This window comes from Bolinopsis microptera, chromosome 9 (genome assembly GCF_026151205.1).
Source record: "Bolinopsis microptera isolate Bmic1 chromosome 9, MBARI_Bmic_1.0, whole genome shotgun sequence".
Lineage (NCBI taxonomy): Eukaryota > Metazoa > Ctenophora > Tentaculata > Lobata > Bolinopsidae > Bolinopsis > Bolinopsis microptera.
The window spans coordinates 3,980,157-4,005,753 of record NC_087080.1 but is presented as its reverse complement, the minus strand read 5'-3'; the positions used below and the strand labels follow the sequence as shown (position 1 = coordinate 4,005,753).

Below are 25,597 nucleotides of genomic sequence, written 5' to 3'. Positions count from 1 at the left end.
CTTGACAACTTGCTGAAGCCCTTCAGAAGACCTTTTTCCAGCTTGATATTACCAGTATAGAGAGCTTCAATGAACTTCCGTACTGTCGCTCCGTCATACTCTTTCATATCAAGAGTATTTGTTTCTTGAGTTCTGAAGATTTCCAGAAAGAAAGGGCTGTTGTAGGAGAGTATCAGAGAGTTAGCCAGGATTTCAGGGTATCCGGACAGTTGAATGGTGATATTCCCGTGAATAGGACAGTCCAGGTTTTCGATCCCAAAATCAGCGGGAACAATGATTGTGGTAGCCATTGCTCTGAAACAGGTGCGCTGAACATTATTGTTAGAAAATGGCCTTTATCTTGTTGGAAATAATTGCACTAAGAAGTTTAGCAAGCTCTCGTGCACAGTGCAGATAGATTACAATTGGAAAATAGTGAGTGGCTTTTGTACTGTTCGTCTATTCTAACAATCGTCTATTCTAATTAATAACCAGTTCAATAGCAAAAGTTATTGAAAATGTATAGTACAGTACAACCATTACGTGCGTTACTGCTTTACTGTTAGAGGCGTGTCTTATTTAAAGAGTTTTCAATTTCATTCCAAGCGAGCTGTGTAAATGTTTCAATGTTGCGAAACTGAGAAAATAAGCTAATGACTTGTAAAGTCGTTGACTACTGGTTAATTTGCCTGTAAAACTCTAAACTCATGGCAGTGATTACATATTATGCTGAGACAGCCCGCTCATTATACAATTTAATATGACGAGGTATAGTACATATTCTGTGGAGCACAAAAATATTAATCGTACAAAAATATTATTCGTACAAAACACGAACAAGATTAGCGGATAAGAAACAGAATTGTAAGCTCAACGTCAAGGGCAAAGTAGGAAAATATAGAAAGTGGCAGGTAACAATATGCAAGGACGGGTAAATGAGTAATAAGTAATGCACTGCATGAAACATCAGTAATGCTGGAGCTCAGTGCCCATCGGGGATCCTAGCAACCAATCAGAGATAGCTATAGTGATCACGTGGGCACAAACCGACCAATAAGGACGCAGCAAGAGTATCTGTGTAACATATCACTATCTCTGCAGTGTTGTAAAGTGTGGAAGGTTACGGGGCTTCACTCACCGAGTATCACAGCATACACGGGTAGAAAGATGTGTGAGTGTAGAAAGATGTGTGAGTGTTTAAAAAACAGTATGTGTCAAAATAGCTGCAAAAGTAAATCTTTAAAAAATCGATCGCAATATTCTAATAACGACACATTTCAAGAAACTTTAAAAAGCGGACATTACTTTACAAATTTGATGAGTACTGAACCAGAATCCTTATCTCCACGGTAATTTATATTTCATGTCATGTTCCGCCCTAGGGGTTCAAATTACATCTCCAAGGATGAGGAATGTAATCTAATTAGGTTAATTTGGGGTTGTATTATAATATGTGGATATTAATGTCATAAGAAACGAATGATACAACAAATTATGAAAACTATACTAATATCATAATTCCATTTCAATTTAGACGATCATTAATTATTCCTGTATATTGTAGAGCAACGCTGATCAATTCAAAGTTTCACCCAAAAATTGTACCACGTTCAACCCAAAAAAGGAAACTTCATTTCATGTTATTATAACATAAATTAATCTATTACACCCTGGATAATAAGGTCATATTTGAATTAAGCATGCGTGATCTATAAAATAAATCTACAATTTATTCAACCTTATCTTTGACTATAGATCATCTTGTCAGATTGTGCATTTTATGGTTATAAAATAGGAAGACTGGTAAAATTTTCGTAAGTAAGATAATCATTTAAATAACATTACCCTTAAAGTTCTTTGATCTTAAATTTAAGGCCATTAATAAGTAATTTAAAATGGGCTGATTAATCAATTTTCCTCATCACAATACATACGGTCAACTAAAACGCGGAAACGATTAGCTCTTAAATATTTACAACAATCTACAAAATGCAACTATTATGGTATAAAATATTATTCATTCATAAGACTTGCTGTTACAATAAAAACTGACCGTGATACTTCGGCTACTTAACTGGCCACTTAACTGGTCGTCAACTGACCGTTTGAATATTCTAGGATCTTGATAAGATTATCAGTATCAAGTATAAAATAACTTTTGTTCGTACATCAAATATTCAGCCGATATTTCGATTCAATTTAAATAGTTAATGCAACCTCGTAGTCATAATTATAGCATTTAATTATATACTTGATCTTTCGGCCTTAAAGGATCATTCTTACATTCCAGTAAATTTGACCAAACTGCTTTCCCAGGAAATGTTTTAACGTATAAAGTAGATCAAACAAGACTTACTTCACCGTCACCTAGAACAACTTAAAAATAATTTCTCAGTTCCCTGTTGCTCCAACATCACAATATTCAGATCCCACGTGATAGTATCCAAGTAAACATACACCCATTAAGTTCAACCCACAGTGTACATCTATGTAAAACCTGCCATTACACATGTTTTTCTTTAGCCGATAACAATGCCCCAACGTTGTCCAACTGTCGCAGATTATCCTCAACTTCCTTTATCTGGCTAGCAATGGCAGAATATCTCTCAGTGTCAAGCCCTCGTCTTCGGGCGATCTTGTGGAAACTCCTCAGGTTCCATCGATCCCTGGCAACTTCAAACGTGTAGTCAGATTTTACACAGACGAAGTAACAGAACATGATAATTGAAGTGCCGTATGTGACAAAGTATGTTACAGGTTCCATGATATCCCATGAGTAGTCCCACCAAACCAGACGTGCCAAGAAACCAAATTGGAAGCCCATGGAAAAGAGACCACCCCAAACAACAGCATTTGTTCGGAACTGGGATTTGGATAGCAGAGTCTGCGGATAAGGGTAATTGTTAGTCTGTTATAGTCTACAGTTTTTAAGAAATACTGCGTTAAGATAGGTTCAAGGCAAATTTTAACTCTGGTGGAACGTCTTTATGAAATTGTGAACATGAATCGTCAACAATAACAGAATACAGTTTTTTTAATTAAATTCAATGGAAACTTAAATATACTATAAATGTTACTTACAAGACGTTTTTCCTCCAAAGGACTAAACTCTGTCTGCAAAGAATCCAACTTGTTTCTTAGGTTTTCTTGGATCGCAATTTTGTTTTCAACCACTTCCAACGACCCAGCAAGATCCTGAAAAATACATTTACTGAGAATAGACCTCCAATAACACCAGCTTTTCGATGATTTTAGTTTAAACATTGAGTTGATGAAATATCTGCACAATATAACAGGAGCCTAGCCTGTACCATCTTTCCGATTAATCGATGATGGAACTATACCAATTTAGATTGTTAAATGTACACTGCATTATTATAATCATTAATGCGAAGCCCATAATTTTTTGCCAGCCCACCAAAAGATAATGTTCACTTTCAAACTTGGCATTTTATTTTCTTGATTTACACATAAATTTAAGCATAATATAGTGTAGAGTTTCTGTCACAACAAGACTGCAATCCTTAGAAACAACACGTTATTTCTCCCAACAATTTGTATCTGATCCAATTAAGAGCCGTGTCTCCAATAACTCATCTGGACTAATGTTTCGGTGTGTGCTAAAGCTTTCAGGCCTGCACATTCCTTGCCCCGTTAGTTGCCTGTCCGTTTTCAACCCAATTAGCAGTCAAGGACAGAAAGTCATACACCAAATGAGCATTATATTTTTATTACATTAAAAATTGCTAAAATTAAATTTCTTGTTTCATTGAAAATTTATTGTTTCATTGACTAACAAAATGTATATGCCATTACCTTTATTTTATCACGAACTTCATCAGCATCAGCTTGAAGGATGTTCACAGGACCTATATTCAGTGAATCTGCTTTTAAATTCTCATCCAGGACTTGAAGTGTAAACCCATTTTGAAGAAGGAAGGTTAAGGGTGTGCTTTTGGAGAAAATGATACCTGAAAGATAATCAAATGAGATAATATTAAGTTGAGAGATTTAAGATAACAGACATAATATAATGATATAGGCTAGACTCTTTAAAGGCTAACAAGATATCAAATATAATGCAACGAGAAATTTGTGTCACAGAATTTAATAAATTTGCTGTTGTATGATAGATATTACATACCTTCAGAACTAACAGCTTCAACAGCCTGAACTGATGGATCTTCTGCAATGATAGCATTTTGAAGATCCTTCAATGACCTTAGATGTTGAGACAGAACAAAAGTCTTGCATCTTCAAGTTGTGGAAGTTTGATTGATAAAAAAGGTGTTGTTGTTGCCGAGAATTGCCTCAGGAGGAATTTGGCCCCAAACTTATGTTGTTGTCTCACCAGCCGTGAAGCCAGCATTTTTAAGGAGTTACTCTTCTTGCTTCGACTGTGCAGCTCCTTGCTAATGGAGTTAGATAATTATTGTATTGCTTCATATATTTATATCTTATGGACTTGGTTACTAGTGAGTAGGTAAGCTTTTACTTTTCTTCAAGTAGTCATTCACTAGACACAGAGTAAATAGACTTATATCCCAGGGTCAAGATGCAAAATTACCAATGTTACTGTACAAATTGTTATCAAATAATTAAAAAACGAGCCCTTGCAAATGCAAGGATCTACTCCTTAACACCAGTATACTATAAAAGCCCAGACTTCCACTCGAATACTGGCTGGTAAATGATGTTATGGGGCCACAGAATACATTTTTGTAGAAATACTTATGACTATGTGTAATGATGTTTGTATCATTATTATTTGATTTGATTAAGTGTTATAATGAGCTTTCACTGACGAAGAGTTAGAAATTGACAAGTCATTACTGGTATTAATAAGCTAATTACAAATCTATTACATTTACTGAGGTGATGTACTTCTTTGGATGGAAAGCAAAGGCCAAAACTAGTCGAGTTGCAAGCATTTCAACTCAAAATATGTCGTTTCATGTCCTTTAAATTCGCATCACTGGTGTAATTTAATTATGATTACGACTTATTATTTCATTGAAATAATAAGTAGTACACTCATTGCACTAAGAGGAATCAGAGGAAGATCAACGGCCCAGCATCTTGAACTGCATGACATCTCCTTCAACCTCATCCCCCAGAAGACGAGCTTTGAGGTCTCCTAGATTTGTTTATGTAAATTTTGATATTTTACTGTACCATTTATGTTGTATATAATTTTACGGACGAAATGATCCCAGGGGGGACTCCCAACCCACCGCTTCGGCAGGTAGTTGACGCACCTTTCACAAGCAAGAGCCACTTTGGTCTACTTGCTGTGAGGTGTCTCAGCTACATGGGTTGGGGGTCCCCCTTTTTTTTATTCTTTTTTAAAAAATTATTTCATTGAATAGAAGTAATTATCATTTTTGTATCCATATTGGCCCTAAATTATAGAATGAGCTGCCTTTCGATAACACTAACTTTAATTATTCTTTCGGTGGTTTTAATTTAGAAACCTCAGAACAGGAAAAGTATTTGGGTGGTTTCATGTAAAACATGTGTCACTGAAATAAAATCAGCAGATAAAAGCATGTATCTAAAGCTAACCAAAGATATGTTGATTAGTCAGGAATCTGCAATAAATCTTTCATAAAACTACATCTTGAAAATAAGTACAGTTGTGGAATTCATTTAATTTGCTGCTTATGTTAGTTGGCGAATCATCATTGCATTGAGTTGCAAGCTGTCCAACGCCGGTTCACCCATTTTATCGAGTGTATTAGCACCCAACCATATAATAGCAGCAGTTGGAAATTCTAAATTCAACTATGTTAGCTGGAAAAAATCCGTGGAGATCTCATAAAAAATAAATAACTGCGAATAAGTACTATGTACATCGGCAAATAGTTGATGCACCTTTCAAAAGCATGAAAAGTCACTTTGGTTTAATATGAGGTGGTTTATATCAGGTTTATATGAGGTGTCTCAGCTGTATGGGTTGGGAGTCCGGCCCCACTTTTAAAAAGTACTATGTTCGGAGAGGGATGAAAGGTGGTATTGCAGTTAAAATAGCGGATTTAGATATAAATTTAGAGCCAGTACATCGAATTGGCTATTTTTACTACTTAAAGGGTTTTCATAAAATTTAATCAGATTTTTATTGAATTTGTATATATACAAACCCTATATACAATATATAAGGTCATTGTTATATTATGTGTATATTGTTTAAATCCCAATGATTAACTATTATATGTTCGTAGACGACTACAATGTAAATGAACTGAAAGAATGTCCTAAAAAGATTTTTGCTCTTTTGGCAAATATTTGTTCCAAGATCGTGATCAACGAGTCTAACGTCCGGCACCTATTTTGGTAACTCATAAATGTACATAACAATTACATTTCTATTATTATAGCAAAGTTTTGATTTAAATTATTAAAATATTTTTATGTTTTTGAACAATTTTGATGATCTTTGCATTATTATGCTTTTATTTGTTTTGTTTGGAGTGTGTTTTGGAATCAAAATAACTTTTAAAGACGTCTATACCCCTTTTCGCAAACGTGCGAAACGCGTGGCATCCGAAGGGCATCGTCCAATCGTCGCTTAGCACACCGCGCGCATTAATTTGTTTGCTTTGCTTCTTAGCTAGTATTTATATTTGTATCACGTCGTGACCCTCGACCCCCACTGTCGTTTCATTATTATGAACTGTAGAGTTTTAACGATACAGGGGAGCTGGAGCCGCGCACTCGTGCGCGGCTGGTCATACAACGTATGACAAGCTAGTATGTAGTTGACGGATGTTACTTGTCTAAATTTCTTCGAAGTAGCGCGCGCCGCTTTCTTCTCGACGGCAAGTGCTACGAAGTAGCGCGCGCGGGGCCAGACCATTAACAATGGTCAAGTATTGATACATTTTTTTATCCCTTTGGATAACTTGTAGGTTTATAATTTACCAAAACGTATTACCCGTTAAGTCAAAAACCCACCAATAAAAATTAAATCATACATGCATATTTAATTAAGTTTGTGAGCCCGTACGTCACTCAGATCAGCAGAAAATACTGTGAGGAGGAGTTCATCTTGGATACCCCAGACATTATTTCTCAGATCAACAGCCACAACAAGGAGACGCTAAAGGGCGCTTCTAGAAACTTGCAGCTCTTTACTCTAGACGTGGCAGCATTATATCCTAGCATCAGGCCTGAACTAGCGCTTACTGCTCTTGAGGATGCCCTCAATAGTGATACCAACTTCTCACAAGAGCTAAAAGCGGCTTTGCATGAGTTCACTGACCTGATTTTCCGGGAGTCCTTTGTCACTTATCAGGGAGAGGGATACATTAACAAGGAGGGTATCCCGACGGGAAATTGTATCTCAAGACAAGTGGCAGATGTGACGATGCATTGGCTATTGTTTAAACAGATCAAAGGAAAGATGAAAAACTGGAGTTTGGTAGACCTCTGGAGGAGATTTATTGATGATGTACTTGGGGTGTGGTTAGGAACAGTCCGACAGTTCAATCTATTCGTGGAGCAACTGAACAAACTTACTGGCAGAACCATTTGGAATCAGATTTGCTGACCAACAAATCGGTAAAACTGTTAATTTCCTTGACATCACTCTAACCTTGGATACTTACAACCAGATCCAATATAGACTCTACAGAAAGGAGACAGATGCTAGGAATTACTTGCGAACGGATAGCTTTCATCCTCACCATGTATTCGAATCTGTGGCGTTTTCCCAGATGATACGAATCATAGAAAGGAACTCTCAAGACTCAACCTGTGTAGAAGACTTAATGGAGCTGAAAGCAGATTTATCTAACAGCGGACATAACAGCGTTAAGTTAGAGGAGATCGAGCCGAGAGCAGTTGTCAGAGTACTGGAGAACACCCACGAGCCAATAGGTCTAAGGAGAGTGAGAACGCTGATAACTTAGTCTTTTCAGTACAACACTCTTCGGACAACATTCAGCTGAAGAAGTTGATTCACGAACTTGGACCAGACATCAGGAGGATATGTGGAGATATGTGAATTGCTATATATTTGGTTTATATATTTATGATAGTCGATATAATATATACTAATTGTGTTCTATTTCAGAATGTACCACAAACATGTTGTCTGTGGGGTTTGATAATTACTTGTAACAACTGGTGTGTTTCATTGCATAGTGATCCATTTAAAGTTAACAAGTGGTAGCAGAGAAGGACGCAATGGCACCCCCAGAGACAGTTAGAGTAACTAGTAATTACAAAGCCCCACCGGCATACAGTGAGGATCAGGACTACTGCAATTGGAAGTTAGACCTGCAGCTGTGGCAAGAGTTCACGGGTTTAGAGAAAAAGAGACAAGGAACTGCGTTGCTCTTAGAATTGAAACAAGGGAAGATAAAGGATACAGTACGATCATTGGGGAAAGATGTCCTAATTGCAGAGGATGCAATAGCGAAGATTTTAAGTCATCTTGACAAAATCTATTTAGAGGACTCAGCTCAAACCTGTTACCGAGTTTACGGTAAGTTTGAAAAATATGTGAGACCAGAAGGGTTGTCTCTACAGAGTTACATATCTGAGTTTGAGAAGTTGCTAGCGGATCTCAGGAGACACAAAATCACTCTTCCTGAAGCAGTCCTGGCCTACAGATTCCTTAACAGCGCTAACCTTCCGTCAGAAAAATATGATCTCGCTTTGGCAACTGTAAAGGATCTTACTTATAAAGATATGTGTGAAACGATCGGGAAAATCTTCTCCGTCCAATCAATGAAACAAGAAATTCGATGAAACAAGAAATTTAATTTTAGCACATTTTACAGAATAAAAAGATGTAAAACAATTCATAAAATATAATGCCCATTTGGTGTATGACTTTTTGTCCTTGACTGCTAGTTTGGTTTTGGAAGGACAGGTAACTAACGGGGCAAGGAATGCGCGTGCCTGAGAGCTTTTGCACACACCGAAACGCTAGTTCAGTTAGGTTTTTAGAGACAGGGCTCATTTTAGGACTAGAAGAAATTTGTTAGTAGACATTAGGGGTTCTGTTTATAGTTGTTACTATAGGTTGCAGTCTTGTTGTGACAAAAAGTCTACACTAAAACATGCTTTAGTTTATATTGTGTGGTTCAAGGATATAAAATGTGGCTTCAAGGTGGATATTAAAGAGCTTGCGAAAGATTATGGCCTTTGTATCAATGGTTATAATAAGCTATAAATATCTTAAACTATACAGTGCTAATTAAAAATTTCTTTATACTTCATTCTCAGATTAGATTTAAAAATTCAAAAAATATACATTTATTTTATTAATACCTTCTCACACATTCTTTACTCACAGGAATCGAACCTTTCCACACCGCCTGCGTCAATATCAGTGAAGGTGGAACATGAGGAATGTAACTATACATACAACTCAACCCCAAGAGGTGGACGAGGAAACTACAGAAGGATGTCAAGAGGACGTGGGAATCATCATCATCCGTATAATCGACAAAAGAGTGCGTATACTGGATGCTATGCTTGTGGCGATAAAAACCATATTGCAAGATGGTGCACAAGCAAGAACAGAGCTTCTTCAAGTTCAACAGATAATGCACAGTATTTCGCACAAGATGGTGCTGAGAATGTTACGGCCATGGAAGCAGAGGGTGCATTCTTAACATTCATGGTAGTGTCTGAATCTGAAGATGTTGTTGAGATTCCTGAAGAGTGCCTGATGAGTGATACGAACCTTGGTTCTCTTGTATATGAGTCATTAGCATGTGCAGTTATTGATTCCGGATGTACAAAGACAGTTGTTGGTAGGAACTGGGTGAATCACTACAGAGAAACTCTGGAAGAAAAACAACTGAAAATGATGGTTAGTGAACCTTGCTCGACGCCTTTTAGATTTGGGGATGGACTCGAAGTCATTTCCACAGAAAAGACTATCATCCCTGGGCGAATAGGAAAGACAGATGTTCGAATAGAAGCAAACATTGTTGAGAAGGGGGGGGTGTCACGTCCGTCTATGTCCGCTTGTCTCATAGAATCCAAAAAGGACAGGACATAGACGGACATAGGCGGACATAGGCGGACATAGGCGGACATAGGCGGACATAGGCGGACATAGGCGGACATAGACGGACATAGGCGGACATAGGCGGACATAGACGGACATAGGCGGACATAGGCGGACATTAATGGACACCTAAATTGCTAAATAAAATGTTCAATTTTTGCTGTTATAGGGGGATCATGTTTTTTGTCCGTTCGGTACCCTATATTTTCAAAACGGACAAAAAATAGAGCGGACAAAAATGGACAAAAACGGACAAAAATGGAAATAACATTTAGATGCTTCCTCCTCCTACTCTTCCTCCTCCTCCCCCTGGGTCTTTCTGATCTTCCTCAGTCCTCTTCCTCCTCCCCTCCTCAGTCCTCCTCCTACTCCTCCTCCTCGTCCTCAGTCCTCCTCATCAGTCCTCAACAGTCCTCCTCCTCCCCAGTCCTCCTCCTCCTCCTGAGTCCTCCTCTTGGGTCCTCCTCTTCCTCCTCTTCATCCTCCTCCTCAGTCCTCCTCAGTCCTCCTCCTCATCCTTCTCCTCATCCTTCTCCTCAGTCCTCCTATTCAGTCCTCCTCCTCCTCCTTCTCAGTCCTCCTCGGTCCTCCTCCTACTCTTTCCTCTCAGTCATCCTCCTCAGCCATCCTCCTCAGTCCTCCTCAGTCCTCCTCAGTCCTCCTCAGTCCTCCTCCTCAGTCCTCCTCCTCCTGGGTCCTCCTCCTCCTCTTCATCCTCCTCCTCTTCCTCCTCGGTCCTCAGTCCTCCTCCTCCTGGGTCCTCCTCCTCATCCTTCTCATCAGTCCTCCTCCTCCCCAGTCCTCTCCCAGTCCCCCTCCTTCTCCTCCTCCTATTCAGTCCTCCTCCTCCTCCTCCTCAGTTCTCCTCAGTCCTCCTTCTCATTTCTCCTGAGTCCTCCTCCTGAGTCCTCCTCCTCTTCCTTCTGAGTCCTCCTCCTGAGTCCTCCTCCTCCCTCTCAGTCATCCTCCTCAGTCATCCTCCTCAGCCATCCTCCCCAGCCATCCTCCTCAGTACTCCTCAGTCCTCCTCCTTCTCAGTCATCGTCAGTCCTCCTCCACAGTCCTCCTCAGTCCTCCTCCTCCTGGGTCCTCCTCCTCCTCCTCCTCCTGGGTCCTCCTGGGTCTTCCTGATCTTCCCCAGTCCTCTTCCTCCTCCCCTCCTCAGTCCTCCTCCTACTCTTCCTCCTCGTCCTCAGTCCTCCTCATCAGTCCTCAACAGTTCTCCTCCTCCCCAGTCCTCCTCCTCCTCCTGGGGCCTTTTCCTGGGTCCTCTTCCTGGGTCCTCCTCAGTCCTCCTCCTTCTCAGTCCTCCTCGTGCCTCCTCCTGAGTCCTCCTCCTCCTCAGTCATCCTCCTCAGTTCTCCTCCTCCTCCTCTTAGGTCCTCCTTCTGGGTCCTCCTCCTCCTCCTCCTCCTGGGTCTTCCTGATCCTTCTCCTCCCTCTCAGTCATCCTCCTCAGTCATCCTCCTCAGTCATCCTCCTCAGCCATCCTCCTCAGCCATCCTTCTCAGCCATCCTCCCCAGTACTCTTCAGTACTCTTCAGTACTCTTCAGTCCTCAAAATGTTTGTCCGCTAATGTCCACCAATGTCCGCTAATGTCCACCAATGTCCATCCAAGTCCGCCAATGTCCGTCCGGGTCCGCCAATGTCCGTCCGAGTCCGCCAATGTCCGTCCGAGTCCGCTAATGTCCGTCTGAGTCCGCCAATGTCCGTCCGAGTCCGCCAATGTCCGTCCGTGTCCGCCAATGTCCCAAAAAACACGTCCGTTGTCTCATAGAATCCAAAAAGGACAGGACATAGGCGGACATAGACGGACATGACACCCCCCCCTGAGAAAGAACTGCCGTTGCTTCTCAGTAAAGCATCGTTAAAGAGAGCTGGTGCTGTGTTGGATTTCACAAATGATACAATGAGATTCAGTGGAGATTGTGTTGATTTGTTTGAAACTAAATCAAAGCACTATTGCGTTCCTCTTTGTAATAAAAGACGCATGACCATTGGGCCGCCAGATCGAAAGACCCCACATCTGGTGATGACAATCAGCGAAGAAGGTTTGTTTGGTACTGACGAAAAGGAGATTAGGAGGAAAGTGGAAAAAATCCACAAACAATTCTCACACCCTCCTAGTGATAAACTGAAAACATTGCTGAAAACTGCAGGATTTAAGAGACCAGAATACATGAAAGCAATTGATGAGGTATCCAGCAGTTGTAAAATATGTCTGATGTACAAGAAACCCAAGTCAAGACCAGTGGTGGGTCTCCCAAGAGGAAAGGTGTTCAACGAATGTGTTGCAATGGACCTTAAGAATGTTCCTGGCACTCCTAATGTGTATATCTTGCATATGATTGATTCGGTGACAAGATATTCAGCAGCTAGAATAATCTACAATAAGAAGAAAGAGACAATCATCCAAGGAATTTGCTCTGGATGGATATCCATCTTTGGAAATCCAAAGAAATTCATGGCTGATAATGGTGGAGAGTTCGCCAATGAGGAGTTTACTGAGATGTGTCAAAGATTCAATGTGGATGTGCAAAATTCAGCTGCCGAGAGCCCTTGGAGCAATGGGATTGTAGAACGTCATCATAAGATGCTGACAGAGATGATGGTAAAAACGAAGGAAGATTCAAAATGCAACTGGGAAGTTGCATTGTGTTGGGCACTAAGTGCGAAAAACTCCATGCAGATGTTTGGTGGGTTTTCTGCAAATCAGTTGACAATGGGCCGTAACCCTTCACTTCCGAATGTCATCGATGATAGACTGCCAGCTTTAGAAGAAACAACGGTGAGTAAAACCGTGGCTGATAATGTTAATGCAATGCACAGTGCAAGGCAAGCATTTGCAAAGTGTGAAAGTAGCAACAAGATACGTAGAGCTCTGCAAAGCCAGGTTCGGACAAGCAATGATGAGTATTATAGCAACGGTGAAAAGGTGATGTACAAGAGAAAAGGATCTGCAAAATGGAGTGGGCCAGGTGTTATACTGGGGAGAGACATTACTCATTTATATATTTTAAAGCATGGAAATCAGTATTATAAGTGCAGTGCATGTCATCTAACCAGGGATACAACAACAGGATATCCCATTACCTCAGAGTCAGTTGTTGGGCAACCTAACCCGAGTATTGTATCAAGTTCACCAAAATCCCCATTAGAGACGCAGAGAAATTTCCTAGAGGATCAACCATCTTGCTCTAAGGAAACAGCAGTTTCTGTACCGGAAACAGAAAGTGAGACAACAGCAACAATCAGACCTCAGCACAAATCAGGACTTCCTAAAGCAAGAAGTCACGTGGAGTTTCTTCCAAAGTATCCAGAGGAGGATGGTGAGATCTGGCATAAAGCTTATATCCATAGCCGTGCGGGAAAATCAACTGGCAGTTACAAAAACTGTGTAAATATTCAACTTGATGGTGAGGAGAGCATCCAATGTGTGGATTGGTATGAGCTTGCTGTGAATTGGAGAGATGACCTGTCACCAGAAACAGAAGAAGAGGTGTTGCTGTCCAGTGTGAGTATGTATGACCAAGCAGTTGTAGATGCCAAGCTAGCAGAGCTTGAGAAGTTCAAAGTAAACAAGGTTTACGTGGAAGTTGATGCAAACGAACAGTCCAATGTTGGTGTTCGTTGGGTAATTACAAAGAAAGCAGAAGGTTCTGTTAAAGCTCGTTTAGTGGCACTTGGTTATCAAGAAAATAGTAGCAACATACGAAAGGACTCCCCAACATGTAACAGGGACTCTATAAGACTACTCCTTACAATAGTTGCAACAGAAAGTTGGAAGTTACAACACATCGATGTTCAGGCTGCCTTCTTGCAAGGCAAGAAGATTTCAAGAGATGTCTTCATTATTCCTCCGAAGGAAGCTGAAACGAGGAAAATCTGGAAACTGAACAAATGTATTTACGGGTTAGTAGACGGACCTAGAATGTGGTATGTTGAGCTTCGTGATACTCTAGTGAAGTTAAATGTTGTGGTATCGTCATATGATGAGTCATTCATGTTCTGGTATGATGAAGGAAAACTCGAGGGTATCATTGCTGTGCATGTTGACGATCTGATGTTCAGTGGAAGCAAGAAGTTTGAAAGGGAAGTTATTGGGGAACTGAAGAAGAAGTTTCGTCTAAGTACGGAGGTCGAAGTTGAATTTGCTTATACTGGTCTTGATGTAAAGCAAACACAATCTGGAATTCTGGTATCACAACTGGGGTATGCAGACCAGATTTCAAGAATAGAGATCGACCCCACCCGAGTGAATCGAAATACGCTCCCAATCAATGAGAAAGAAAAGCAACAACTGAGCACTGTGTGCGGACAGTTGTTGTGGGTATCAACACAGACACGGCCAGATGTAGCTTATGCTACATGTTTTGCTAGTAATTCTGTGACTGAAGGGACCATCGCAGATTTGAAAATGGTAAACAAAACAGTAAAGTTCTTAGAAAAGAATCCTCTAACACTCAGGTTTAAGAAACTACTGTTGCCTGAGTCAGTCTTAGTGGTTTTCTGTGATGCATCGTATGGAAACTTGAAGGATGGTAGCTCTCAGGGAGGCTTCATAATTTTCCTTGTTTCGCTTACAGGAAAATCTTGCCCCATTACATGGCAGAGTAGAAAAATCCGGAGAGTATGTAAAAGTACTTTAGCAGCAGAGAGTTGGGCAATGATCGAAGCAGTGGAAACATGTGAGTTGATCCAAGCTCAGCTGAGTGAGATCATGTTATCTGGAAAACTTGATGTCATTGTAATGACTGATTGCAAGTCTCTACATGATGCTATCCAAACCTCGAAAAATGTTGATGACAAGGGATTGAGGATACCAATAGCTTGCCTGAGACAGCGAGTGAACAATAGTGAAATGACAGTTCGTTGGATTTCAACAAAGAAACAGCTTGCAGATAGTTTGACTAAAGCTGGAGCTCCAACTTCACTGCTACGGGAGGTATTGTCGTCAGGAGAATTTGACAATGAACTGTTTAGAATTGTATTCCAATAATAAACATTGTATTCAAAGTTTTTAATATTGTGTGTGAAGGATTTTAATAATCTTAATAATTTGAAACTTAAAGAAGTTAAAAGAGTGAATATATTGGTATTTGTGATTTATATAATGTGCTCGTTTAAAACGATTTTCTATTACATGTTGTGCATGTATCCACAAAGAGGGAAGTTATATTTAGAAAGATTATAGTCTTTCTTGTGACACCTTTATTTTATATTTAATATTTTAAATCTTTCAAAGCCTTTTTAAGAAAGAACGGGAGATTGTGAATTGCTATATATTTGGTTTATATATTTATGATAGTCGATATAATATATACTAATTGTGTTCTATTTCAGAATGTACCACAAACATGTTGTCTGTGGGGTTTGATAATTACTTGTAACAACTGGTGTGTTTCATTGCATAGTGATCCATTTAAAGTTAACAGAGATATACGTGTGATATTTGCCACACGAAAACATCCTTCAATCGGGAACAGGGTAGTGAAGAATCGACAACTTGGAAATAAGGCTGAATGTCCCCAAAAAACATCACAGAAGTGCTCAGCCCCTGGATGCAAGACTTGCCCGGTATTGTTCGATCTTGACTCTAAGATCATGGTCAACGGCATGGAGCTTAATCTAGACGAATCCCTCACGTGCAAAGATAAGCACATTATTTACGTTGCACAATGCCAGCAGTGTAGGGCTATTGAGGGATCTGAGGACACTTACTTTGGGCAGACGTTGACTCCATTCCACATTAGGCTCAATGGGCACCGGAACAAGTTCAACATTGACGACCGTGCCCTCTACGAGCACTCAGCCTTATCAATGCATTGTTACGATGTACACAAGGACACTTTCAGTTTTGAGTGTTTCAAATTCGGGATTGTGAAAAAGACTAAACCTTCCCTATTAGATAGGGAAGAGGCTAGATTTTGTGCAAAATTTAGAACTAATGTTTGGGGTTTAAATAGGATGGAAATTAAAAGATAGTTTTTTGTGGTTTTTACCAATATATGTAATTAATTAATTTTAACAATTTTGTGCCAATTTTGCGTCATTTTTCTTTATAAATTTTATCTACCACGCTATCAGTGAAACAATTTTATCGTATTCCAATTTCTGATCGACTTTCATGATATTCTCTAATCATGACCTTTTTATAAATTTTTGAATCTCTTTGACTGAGTATTATAATTGATTTTATCTGACTAATTTATTTCTTTTTTGTAGGCTCTAGCGATGTAATAAACGAAGTTTCCAAGCCAAATTTGTGTGTTTCCCTTCGTGTCCAAAATCAATCATATTTAATCATATCATTGATTTGTAATTAGCATTAAAAATATTTATATAACACTAATTTGTCATAAAAATACGGATCATGTTATAAAATAATAATTTCTTTACGTGACGTTTGTCATTAATTACAAATGTTATATTCAATGATTGCTAAATTAATTAAAACAGGTAATATTCATAAAATATTTGATTTAAAAATAATTGTCGACGAATCCTATTCATGAGTGCATTTTGATAAATTAAAGTACAAATACGCTCAGCTCATTTGTCAAGTTGCTTCGAAACCCTACCTCATCTCTTAAAAACGAGCTTTGCTTGAGGTCTCCAAGATTTGTTTATGTAAATTTTGTAAATATTTTACTGCACTATTTTATATTGTTTACAATTTTATGGACGAAATAATCCCAGGGGAGACTCCCAACCCACCGCTTTGGCAGGTAGTTGATGCACCGTTCACAAGCAAGAGCCACTTTGATCCTCTCGCTGTGTAGTCAGGTGTCTCAGCTACATGGGTTGGGGGTCCCTTTTTTCATTTTTTAAAATATTTAAAATAAACGTTTTACAGGTATCACCTGTTAAATGTATTTTTGCCTTCTTAATATGATTTCTTAAATTCCATGGGCTACTTAAGAACAAAGCTTCGCCTTGACATACTTCGAAAAGTCCTTATATATTATATAGCAAGAGGCTAGCTTATTCTATAACTTAACCATGTTATTCGAGAAACAGCATCGGTAGGCTTATACATTAATATGAGGTGTTAGGGGAAAAGCTGTTCAAAACGTTTATGTTGGGTTCATCCCTCTCAAATTTTATTCCATCGTGTGAATCAAATGACTGTTGACATTACCTTTGTACTATACCTACATTGCTTGGATGTTCCGGGTATTGTGGTGCAGGTTATATCTCCAACGAGATTTTGCACCCACTAATCTTTTATTCTTTTCTCAAAAAAATTTTGATTATTTTTTAGTGTAAATTAATTTATTAATTTATATAAATACAATAAGTTAAATCAAGTGATGCAATTGGCAGAGCACAATCGTAAATCCTGAGCAATAGATATCATCTATCCCTCGTAGCTCTTCTCCTCAGGTATCAGGTTGAAGGAGACATTGGATATTGAGGCGGTCCATGCCTTCTTTGCCTTTCCACGTACACCTCTAACTGCTACTAGCACACTCCTCATTATATCCATGCTCAGGCGTGTCCTGATGTTACACATCACCTAGTCCTCCTTGGCCTTGGTGGCTATCAACACAGCAAGTCTCCTTATGAAACGCTTGGCCTCAGGTGCCATTCCTCCTGTAGTGGTCAATACAAGGGAGACGAATGACCATTTCTCCAATTGTAGCACTCGGTTCATGTACTGGTTCTTTTTCTCATTCTTGTGCAGAGTGTAGAGCTGTGGCATGGCCTTTCCTTGATATGAAGGCGATTTAGGATTGAAAATGCGCACATCATTTAGAAAGTCCTCTCAAATGTGCTCCACACTCCTCTTGCTGATATATCAAGCCTAGCCTTATCAGCATTGTTGCCCTTTTGTTGGAAGTTGGCCGATTCTATAGGTGTTAAAAGGGGCTCAATCCTCACATCCTTGGTCACCAGCCTAATCCTCAAACAAATTGTCTTTTCTCAATCATCCTACAACTATTACTTACTATCCTTTTGTTTTTTGTCTTGCAGCTACTCTACCCTCAAATCATGGCTGGCTTAAATAGATGTCGAATGGGATCCCTGGTTTTTTAGATTAGCACACTATCTGAGATAGTTATCTGCCAACTTGTCAAAATTTTATTCAAAATCACGAAATTTCGGTTAAGGGGACGGCAGAAAAGCTCTTCAAAAATCTTCCAAAATAACTTTTCATATTCTGATGCTTTTCCGTTTATCTAAGCTTTATTTGGGAATAGACACCTCGATCGTGTCTTGTGCCATCATCAGTAACTCTGTAAGATTTTCATTCAAGAAAAATTCAGTCAGAACAGTGAAATTTGGGCCGCGGAGAACTGAAATTCAAATATGTCCTACTATACCAGTGAACATATTCAAAATTTTCATTGCATCAAAATTTTCTCCGGATATACTGCAATTGTTGTTTTCTTGAATTTCGGTCAAGGGGACGGCAGAAAAACTCCTCTTCAAAGATCTCTTTTTATATTCTGATGATTTTCCGTTTATCAAAGCTTTCTTTGGGAATAGAACTGTGAGTACGTCAATCGTGTCTTGTGCCATCCTCAGTGACCCTGTAAGATGGTCATTCAAGAAAAATTCAGTCAAAAAAGTGAAATTTCGGTCGCAGAGAGCTGAAATTCGAATATGTCCTTATACCGCGCCGGTAAGACATATTCAAAATGTTCATTGCATCAAAGTTTTCTTTGGATATACTGCTTCCAGTACCTTGATGGTGCCTTGTGTCACTCTCACTGACCTCAATGATTGGTTACTTTCAGTTCCTCAATCGTATCTTGTGCCATCCTCAATGACCTGGCCTTGCTAGACGGTCATTCAAGAAAAATTCAGTCGAAACAGTGAAATTTGGGTCATGGAAAGCTGAAATTTGTCCTACCAATAGGACATTTTCAAATTTTCATTCCATCCAAGTTTTCCCCTGATATACACTATACAGCTTCTAGTACCTTGATGGGACTTGTGTCACTCTCACCAACCTCATTGATTGGTCACTGGTCAAAAATTCAGTAAAAACCGCAAAATTTTGGTCAAGGAGATGGCAGAAAAGCTTATCGTCAAATATCTTCCAAAATCACTTCTTTTATTATGATGATCTTAACTTGTGATAACTTACTGGCTTATTAATGCTTGTTAATTAGTTGACTTTCGTAGGCATATTTTAACATAATTTTTGAAACTTTTACAGGATGTTTGATGAAAGTGCTGCTTGGGATGGGATCGAGTTGGACAGCTCATTATCTGAAGCTCTGTTAGCAAAGCCTGTAGGTACTCCAACCAAGCCGAGTAAGAACAAATATCGTCCCAACTCTGTTCCTGTTAAGAAGAAGAAGAAACTAACTCCACATATTGACACCACACCTGGCAATGTGGTGAACGGTAGTGCACCTCTTGGTAAACGAAAACGTAAATCAAAAAATAAGAACGTTAAAGCTGCCAATGGTGATGGATCAGACTCTCCAGTGAAAAAAGTAAAACACACTAAATGCAATGTTATATTTGATGATCTCAGTAATTGGGAACAGGTTATTATCAACCATGAGGCTGAAGATACTGCTGCTGAAACCATGGCCCAGTATTTAAGCTCAGCAGTTGATGAGATTTCTAAAGAAAACACTACTGAGAATCTGAACTCAATTGAGAAGAAAACCAAGAAGAAAGGAAAAAAGAAAAAGGTAAAGTTCAATGATGAAGATGAACTTCTTTCCAAAAGTATGACAGGCGGAGCGGGTACTGCGCTTTCTAACATGAATCTAGTGGATGATGAGGACGAGAGTGTGACAGAAGAAGAGAGTGTAACAGAAAGTACAACATCATCACTTCAATCTGCCAAAGAAAAGATCAGCAAATTAAAGGGAAAATTCCAGAAGAAGATGGATGCCTCCCAGTTTAGGCACATAAATGAAAAGCTTTACACTACAACTGGTGATGAAGCTTTGGAAATGTTTACCAAGAAGCCTGAATTGTTCGACGTATATCATAGAGGTTTCACTAGCCAAGCTGAAAAGTGGGAAATTAACCCTGTTGACAGAATTATAGATAGGATCCGGAAAATTGGGGGAGACCAGGTGATAGCAGACTTTGGTTGTGGTGATGCTAAGATAGCACAAACCCTTCAGAATGCTGTGTTTAGTTTTGATCTGGTTAAACACAATGAGCACGTGATCGTGGCTAACAGCTCAAAAGTGCCTCTAGGTGACAAAAGCGTTGATATAGCTGTGTTTTGTCTCAGTCTCATGGGAACAGATTTTAAGGATTTCATCCGAGAGGCCCGGCGAGTCTTACGGTCAAAGGGACGTTTGATAGTAGCTGAAGTAGCTTCACGTATTCCAGACACATCACAGTTTGTTCACGGAGTAGAGGAGCTGGGTTTTGCAATTCTTGAGCAGAATGAGCCTAACAGCTATTTCACTGAGTTGTTTTTCAAGAAAACTAAACCGAAGGAGAACAAAGGAAAGTTTGAGAGTTTAGCCCTGAAGCCATGCTCATATAAGAAGAGATAAACTGTTCTGTTTTTAATAATTTAAAAAATCATTTCAAGGGTTGATCAGCGTTTCTGAGAAATACAAGTTTGTCGGTATTATGATATATCCATAATCAATGCTTTTTATCAAGTATCAACATAGTTTTAATTTCTTTATTTAATCGAGACTATTTTATGTCTCGAGATGCCTATAATCTATATGCTTACATCAGATTGTAATTGTACACGGCTCTGTGCCAGATCTTTCGGTTTCGTTTTAACGCTTTAACAATTGTAGTAAATTTATTTATTATTACTGTTAACAGTCCTATTACTTTGTGGAGATTCAAGTTTCGACAACTGAGTTTTATTGTTTCCCAAAATTCAATGATTTCTTAATATATAATTGACAATATGATTGGCAATATAATTGACAATATAATTGACAATATAATTAACCATATAATTAACAATATAATTGACAATATAATTCCTTCGCGTTAATAAACAATTTCACTGTGATATCATTGATAAATTCGATTCTACTTTCCCCTAGCAATGAGAGGGGATGAAAAGTTTGACCTGTCGTTTAAGATCCTGACTGTTGGTGAAAGTGGGGTTGGGAAAACAAGTTTACTGTTGCAGTACGTGGAGAGCACCTTTGGGGAGAGCTTGCTCAGTACAGTCGGGATTGACTTTAAGTGCAAGTAAGTCTTTATAACTCTAATAGTGAATGTTAGGTGAAGTAGTTGTTTCAAAGTTAACTAGGTAAACTTATTGAGTTTATAATTGTTTTTTCCAAGCTAGGATTGTCTAGGAACAGTTTAGATTGGGTGAAGCTGCCCGGCAGCCTAATTTGCATATTCTTAATCTCATTAACTATTCATATTATTAATCTCATTAACTACGTAAGAATTATTCCAGTTTGATTTTTGGCTCCAAATCAAAAGCGTAAATTAGTTCTGTGAAACCTTTCGAGTAAAATATTCAATGTTACTGCATGACAACATTTAGACCTCCGCCTAATTTACTGATATCTTAATCCAGACCTGCGGAGCTCGTATGATCAATGATCGTCCTTGATCATATTGTTACAGTATCCAGTTACAAAATCATAAGGCTTTTATACTCTGTGCTCTTAAATAACTGGTTGTACCACTTCATCTGCATCATCTCTACATAGATACCCCAGCAACCTCATTCAGGGTTGCCATACCCCAGAGGCAGGCAGAGCATTCTCATGCTATCCTCACGTGGGCCATCTAGGTCCAGCCTCTCTTTTCTTTTAACTGGTTAAATGTATTTTAAGCTCGAATATGATCACAATCCTTTAAAAGTTAGTGACTCACCTTTAATACAACGAACAGTGTGTATAATAATAGCAATGTGCGCTACTCACATAAAGTAACATAATGATTCATATTGATTTGAATATCAGCTAAGAATGATAGGTATGTGTCATATATCTGGATACAGTCCAAGGTTATCCCTAAAGACACCACATACATATCAAACCAAAATAAGAAAGCAATATTATTGAGACTTATAAAAACTTTAAGTTGAATAGCGCATTAAAAAACATCTGAAAAGCTACGATAAGACTTGGTAACATTCTAAATGTAACATGCAGAGTTTCAGAACCGTTGAAGTGGATCAGAAGAAGGTCCGGTTACAGATATGGGATACAGCTGGTCAGGAGAGGTTAGTAAAGGGGGACAAGGGAGACAAAGGATACAAGGGGGACAAGGGAGACAAAGGAGACAAGGGATACATTCAGGCTGAAATTAGATTGGGTCAGGTTCGTTCTGATTTATTTCAATTGTGATTGTTTTAATTTGAGACCACTCCTCTCAGGTTCCATTCCATGGCGAGCTGGTATTTCCGAGATGCCAATGGGTTAGTATTAGTTTACGATATTACCCACATTCGTAGTTTCGAAAGGGTTAGTGGATGGGTGGACAACGTTAGGAAAAGTGCCCCCGCAGACGTAGAAATATTTTTGGTAAGTTTTTATTATAACAATACAAGTCTTGTCAAGAATTTTGCATCCTTTCTGTCACTTTCGTTTACAACTAGAATTTTTCGTAGAGAAGCCATTCGATTAAGCACCAGTTATACCAATTTATCAATTATTATTGATTAGAATCAATTGTAGACACGTTAATTTTACCAATTTCTTGGTAGGTCGGAAACAAGGCAGATAAGCAGTACAAAAGAGTTGTTTCTCACGAAAAAGGAGCTGAGTTGGCAGCTAATTACAACATCACCTTCTTTGAAACCAGTGCTAAGACCGGTGAAAATGTTAATAATGTGAGTGTGTTTTTGTTTGCAGGCTGTCTGTTTTTGTTTGTGTAAGCAAGTATCTGTGCAGTCTGGACAAGCAGGCGTTTCTCAAAGTGGTAGGAATTGGAGGTAGACTTCAGTATACTGTGGTAGTAACTTTTAAAAAGCACGGCATCACCTTAAATCCGGCACCCGGGTTGTACTAATTCGATATAAAACATGACAAAACATTTCCGGTACCAATTGCTATGGAAAATGCAGTTTGCAATGGACCCTGACCGCGCAATGTTCTTTAAATACAGCCTAAAATTTCTGTAATGTACTCTTGTAAATCCTGGTATTTTAATGGCCCACTCTTCACTCTTGTGCAACTTGTAAATTTCGCCAGTGGTAAGAAAACCCCTGATCTGGCCTCAAATGCTTCAATTTGATTTTGTACTTTATGTAGCGCGCGTTAAATAATTTGCATTGAAGGCAGCGCAAATCGCACGCGATCCGAGCGCGAAAATTTTGGAAATAAACGAGCACCCGGCCGAACGTGGTCGACACTCGACTTATCCCTGAAGTGCAAAATTTGAAGTGTCGGTAAAAAATATGATAAGAACAGTTGATTTTATGCCTTTTTTTTCTTTCGAGCCCTGCTGAATACTGTTTCCCAAAAATATACCCCCTTTTTATCGGTATCGTGAGTACTGAGTACTGATATACATTTTTATCAAATCTTATTTTATATAACATATTATGTTCAGGTGTTCGAGGAGCTAACGAAAGCAATCTATGAAAATTATAAGAAAAATAAGAGACAATCGCCCATTCCAGAAGTTGCTAAACTGAGGTACCTTACAAGACATTTTTATAACGTACGAAATGCGACGGTTTTCCCGAAATTTCGCCATATTTTCGGACCGCCAAAATTTCGGTCGTCGTAATAGAATCCGTCGCATTATTTTTAGCTTATTCCAATAATTGTGGCTTCATCGATTCATTTTGTTCTTGAAAAGTTAGTGATATGATGGTGGGACAAATAAACACAATATTCCATGATGAATTTAATGTCAAGTTATACGTTTTAAATTTACAATAAATTACATTTATGTGCTAACATAAACGTCTTATAGACTAAGTCAAGATAAACAATTTAATACCAAATACCAAACTCAATAAGTGAAACTGAAAGATTCGAGCCGGACCCCTTGGCCTTAGAGGAAGATGAAGAAATCGATTTATAAGTTTCATTTTGTTTCAACATGATTTTACCGATTTTTAGAAAATTTTGAATTTCCTTTGTGTCAGAAAACAAAATGATGAAAAATACCCTTATTTTCTGTGACGTCCGAAATGTGACGGTTTTTGTTCAATTTCGCCATATTTTCGGACCGCCAAAATTTCGGTCGTCGCACATTGGTCCGCCACAAAAATGTCTTGTAAGGTATACATATTATAATATTTTAGTTTTATCTGTTTATGCTGCCATGAGCCATCATCCTTACACAACGCAGCAATACTTCATACACCAGGTTATTAAGGTTTTAATTTCAATAATCCAGATTGGTATCTACATCAGATTTAACCTGGCAATATTACTTTCAGTGCACCGCCCGTTGTTGAAGAACGTTCTGCCTGCTGCAGTTACACATAACATCCAGGAGTTCTTTGTTTTAGGTGTGAAATTATCCGGGGTTTTCTAGTGTACAGTCTTAAAGACTGACCTGTCACTTACTACATTCTTACGAGAGTAAGAACACAAGCGCTCGCGATCCAACGCGAAAATACGCTAGTTAATAATTTTATGTCACTGTCAGTCCAAAAGTTCGATAACTTGAAGTTATAGATTTTAATCGCTGATTAGCTGTTACTGTTGGGTGGTGTCGGATAGATGGTCCAGCTTCAGCCTGCCATTGATTTATGGACGATTAAATAAGCATATCTACTGCAATTAACATACTTTGCTTATATTTGATTTTGAATTTTACCATTTAATTTCTTCTTTGCAACGAATTTATATATATCAAGAGGACTGATTTTGTAAATCTTTAATGTATATTAATTGTCTTAGAGGGAGTACTGTAAAGTTTGGTTACTGGAACGTGTAATTTGAAGGTTTATTTCTTGTGGAAATTTGAATCAGGGTTTACTTTTCTTTTATTTCTTGTTGATTTTCATTGTCTTACCTTAAGCTCGTAAAGTCGTTGCACTCAATTCATGGCTGGTACATGCTTAATTTTAAGACCAAAGCTTTGACAGTTATAAATCTTACAATTTAAGGCAGAAGGAGATCTCGAGCGCTTAGATCGATGATAAATAATGTGAAAATTATCACAGGATTAAGGGAAAATATTTCTGGTAAATTCGAGGGGGGCAGAGACTTATATTCTCAGATTTGTACTATATCATAGCCATTGTGTATAATATAATAATATTGTGTATAATTTGTTGCTTTGATAAACTGTTGTATCATTGCAATTTCGGAAAATCATGATTCGATGGAATTTGCGTTTTGCAGAGTGACACTGTTTGTCTTTCTTCTTGTTAATAATATGCACTTGATATGTATTATGTGTTACATTTATTGGGAGAAGTATTCTTTACATATTGTTCTAATTATTAATAAATTCATACATTTTAGCCAGAAAACGCAATTCGGTATGACAAAGGAACTTTGAAGTTGGGTTGGAACATACAGTACAGGATGTACTGCTTGGTAAAGTGGAACATACAGTACAGGATGTACTGCTTGGTAAAGTGGAACATACAGTACAGGGTGTACTGCTTGGTAAAGTGCTTAAAGTAAATGGTAGAGATAAGAAAATGAGCAGGACGAGCTTAGTCCGACTCAGTTTGTAAAGAGAGAAGAGGACAGTAC

General features: G+C 38.6%; 3 protein-coding genes across 3 annotated transcripts; 2 read left to right on the top strand and 1 right to left on the bottom strand.

The window, feature by feature from the left end:
* Nucleotides 1–1,471: 1,471 nt before the first annotated feature.
* On the bottom strand, nucleotides 1,472–5,703 carry LOC134821093 (calcium uniporter protein, mitochondrial-like). Its single transcript, XM_063831761.1, has 5 exons — nucleotides 5,690–5,703; nucleotides 4,124–4,233; nucleotides 3,796–3,950; nucleotides 3,061–3,174; nucleotides 1,472–2,863 (listed from the first exon to the last, which is right to left on the bottom strand). Exons 1-5 carry the CDS (start codon nucleotides 5,701–5,703, stop codon nucleotides 2,483–2,485), a joined length of 774 nt encoding a protein of 257 aa, XP_063687831.1. The 3' UTR covers nucleotides 1,472–2,482.
* Nucleotides 4,833–25,180, top strand: LOC134820513 (ras-related protein Rab-13-like). Its single transcript, XM_063830939.1, has 7 exons — nucleotides 4,833–4,854; nucleotides 21,008–21,158; nucleotides 22,090–22,152; nucleotides 22,306–22,453; nucleotides 22,636–22,761; nucleotides 23,484–23,569; nucleotides 24,325–25,180. The coding sequence occupies exons 2-7, from the start codon at nucleotides 21,010–21,012 to the stop codon at nucleotides 24,371–24,373; spliced, it is 621 nt and encodes a 206-aa protein (XP_063687009.1). The 5' UTR covers nucleotides 4,833–4,854; nucleotides 21,008–21,009; the 3' UTR covers nucleotides 24,374–25,180.
* Nucleotides 11,865–20,807, top strand: LOC134821092 (uncharacterized). Its single transcript, XM_063831760.1, has 2 exons — nucleotides 11,865–14,984; nucleotides 19,171–20,807. Exons 1-2 carry the CDS (start codon nucleotides 11,917–11,919, stop codon nucleotides 20,489–20,491), a joined length of 4,389 nt encoding a protein of 1,462 aa, XP_063687830.1. The 5' UTR covers nucleotides 11,865–11,916; the 3' UTR covers nucleotides 20,492–20,807.
* Nucleotides 25,181–25,597: the final 417 nt, after the last annotated feature.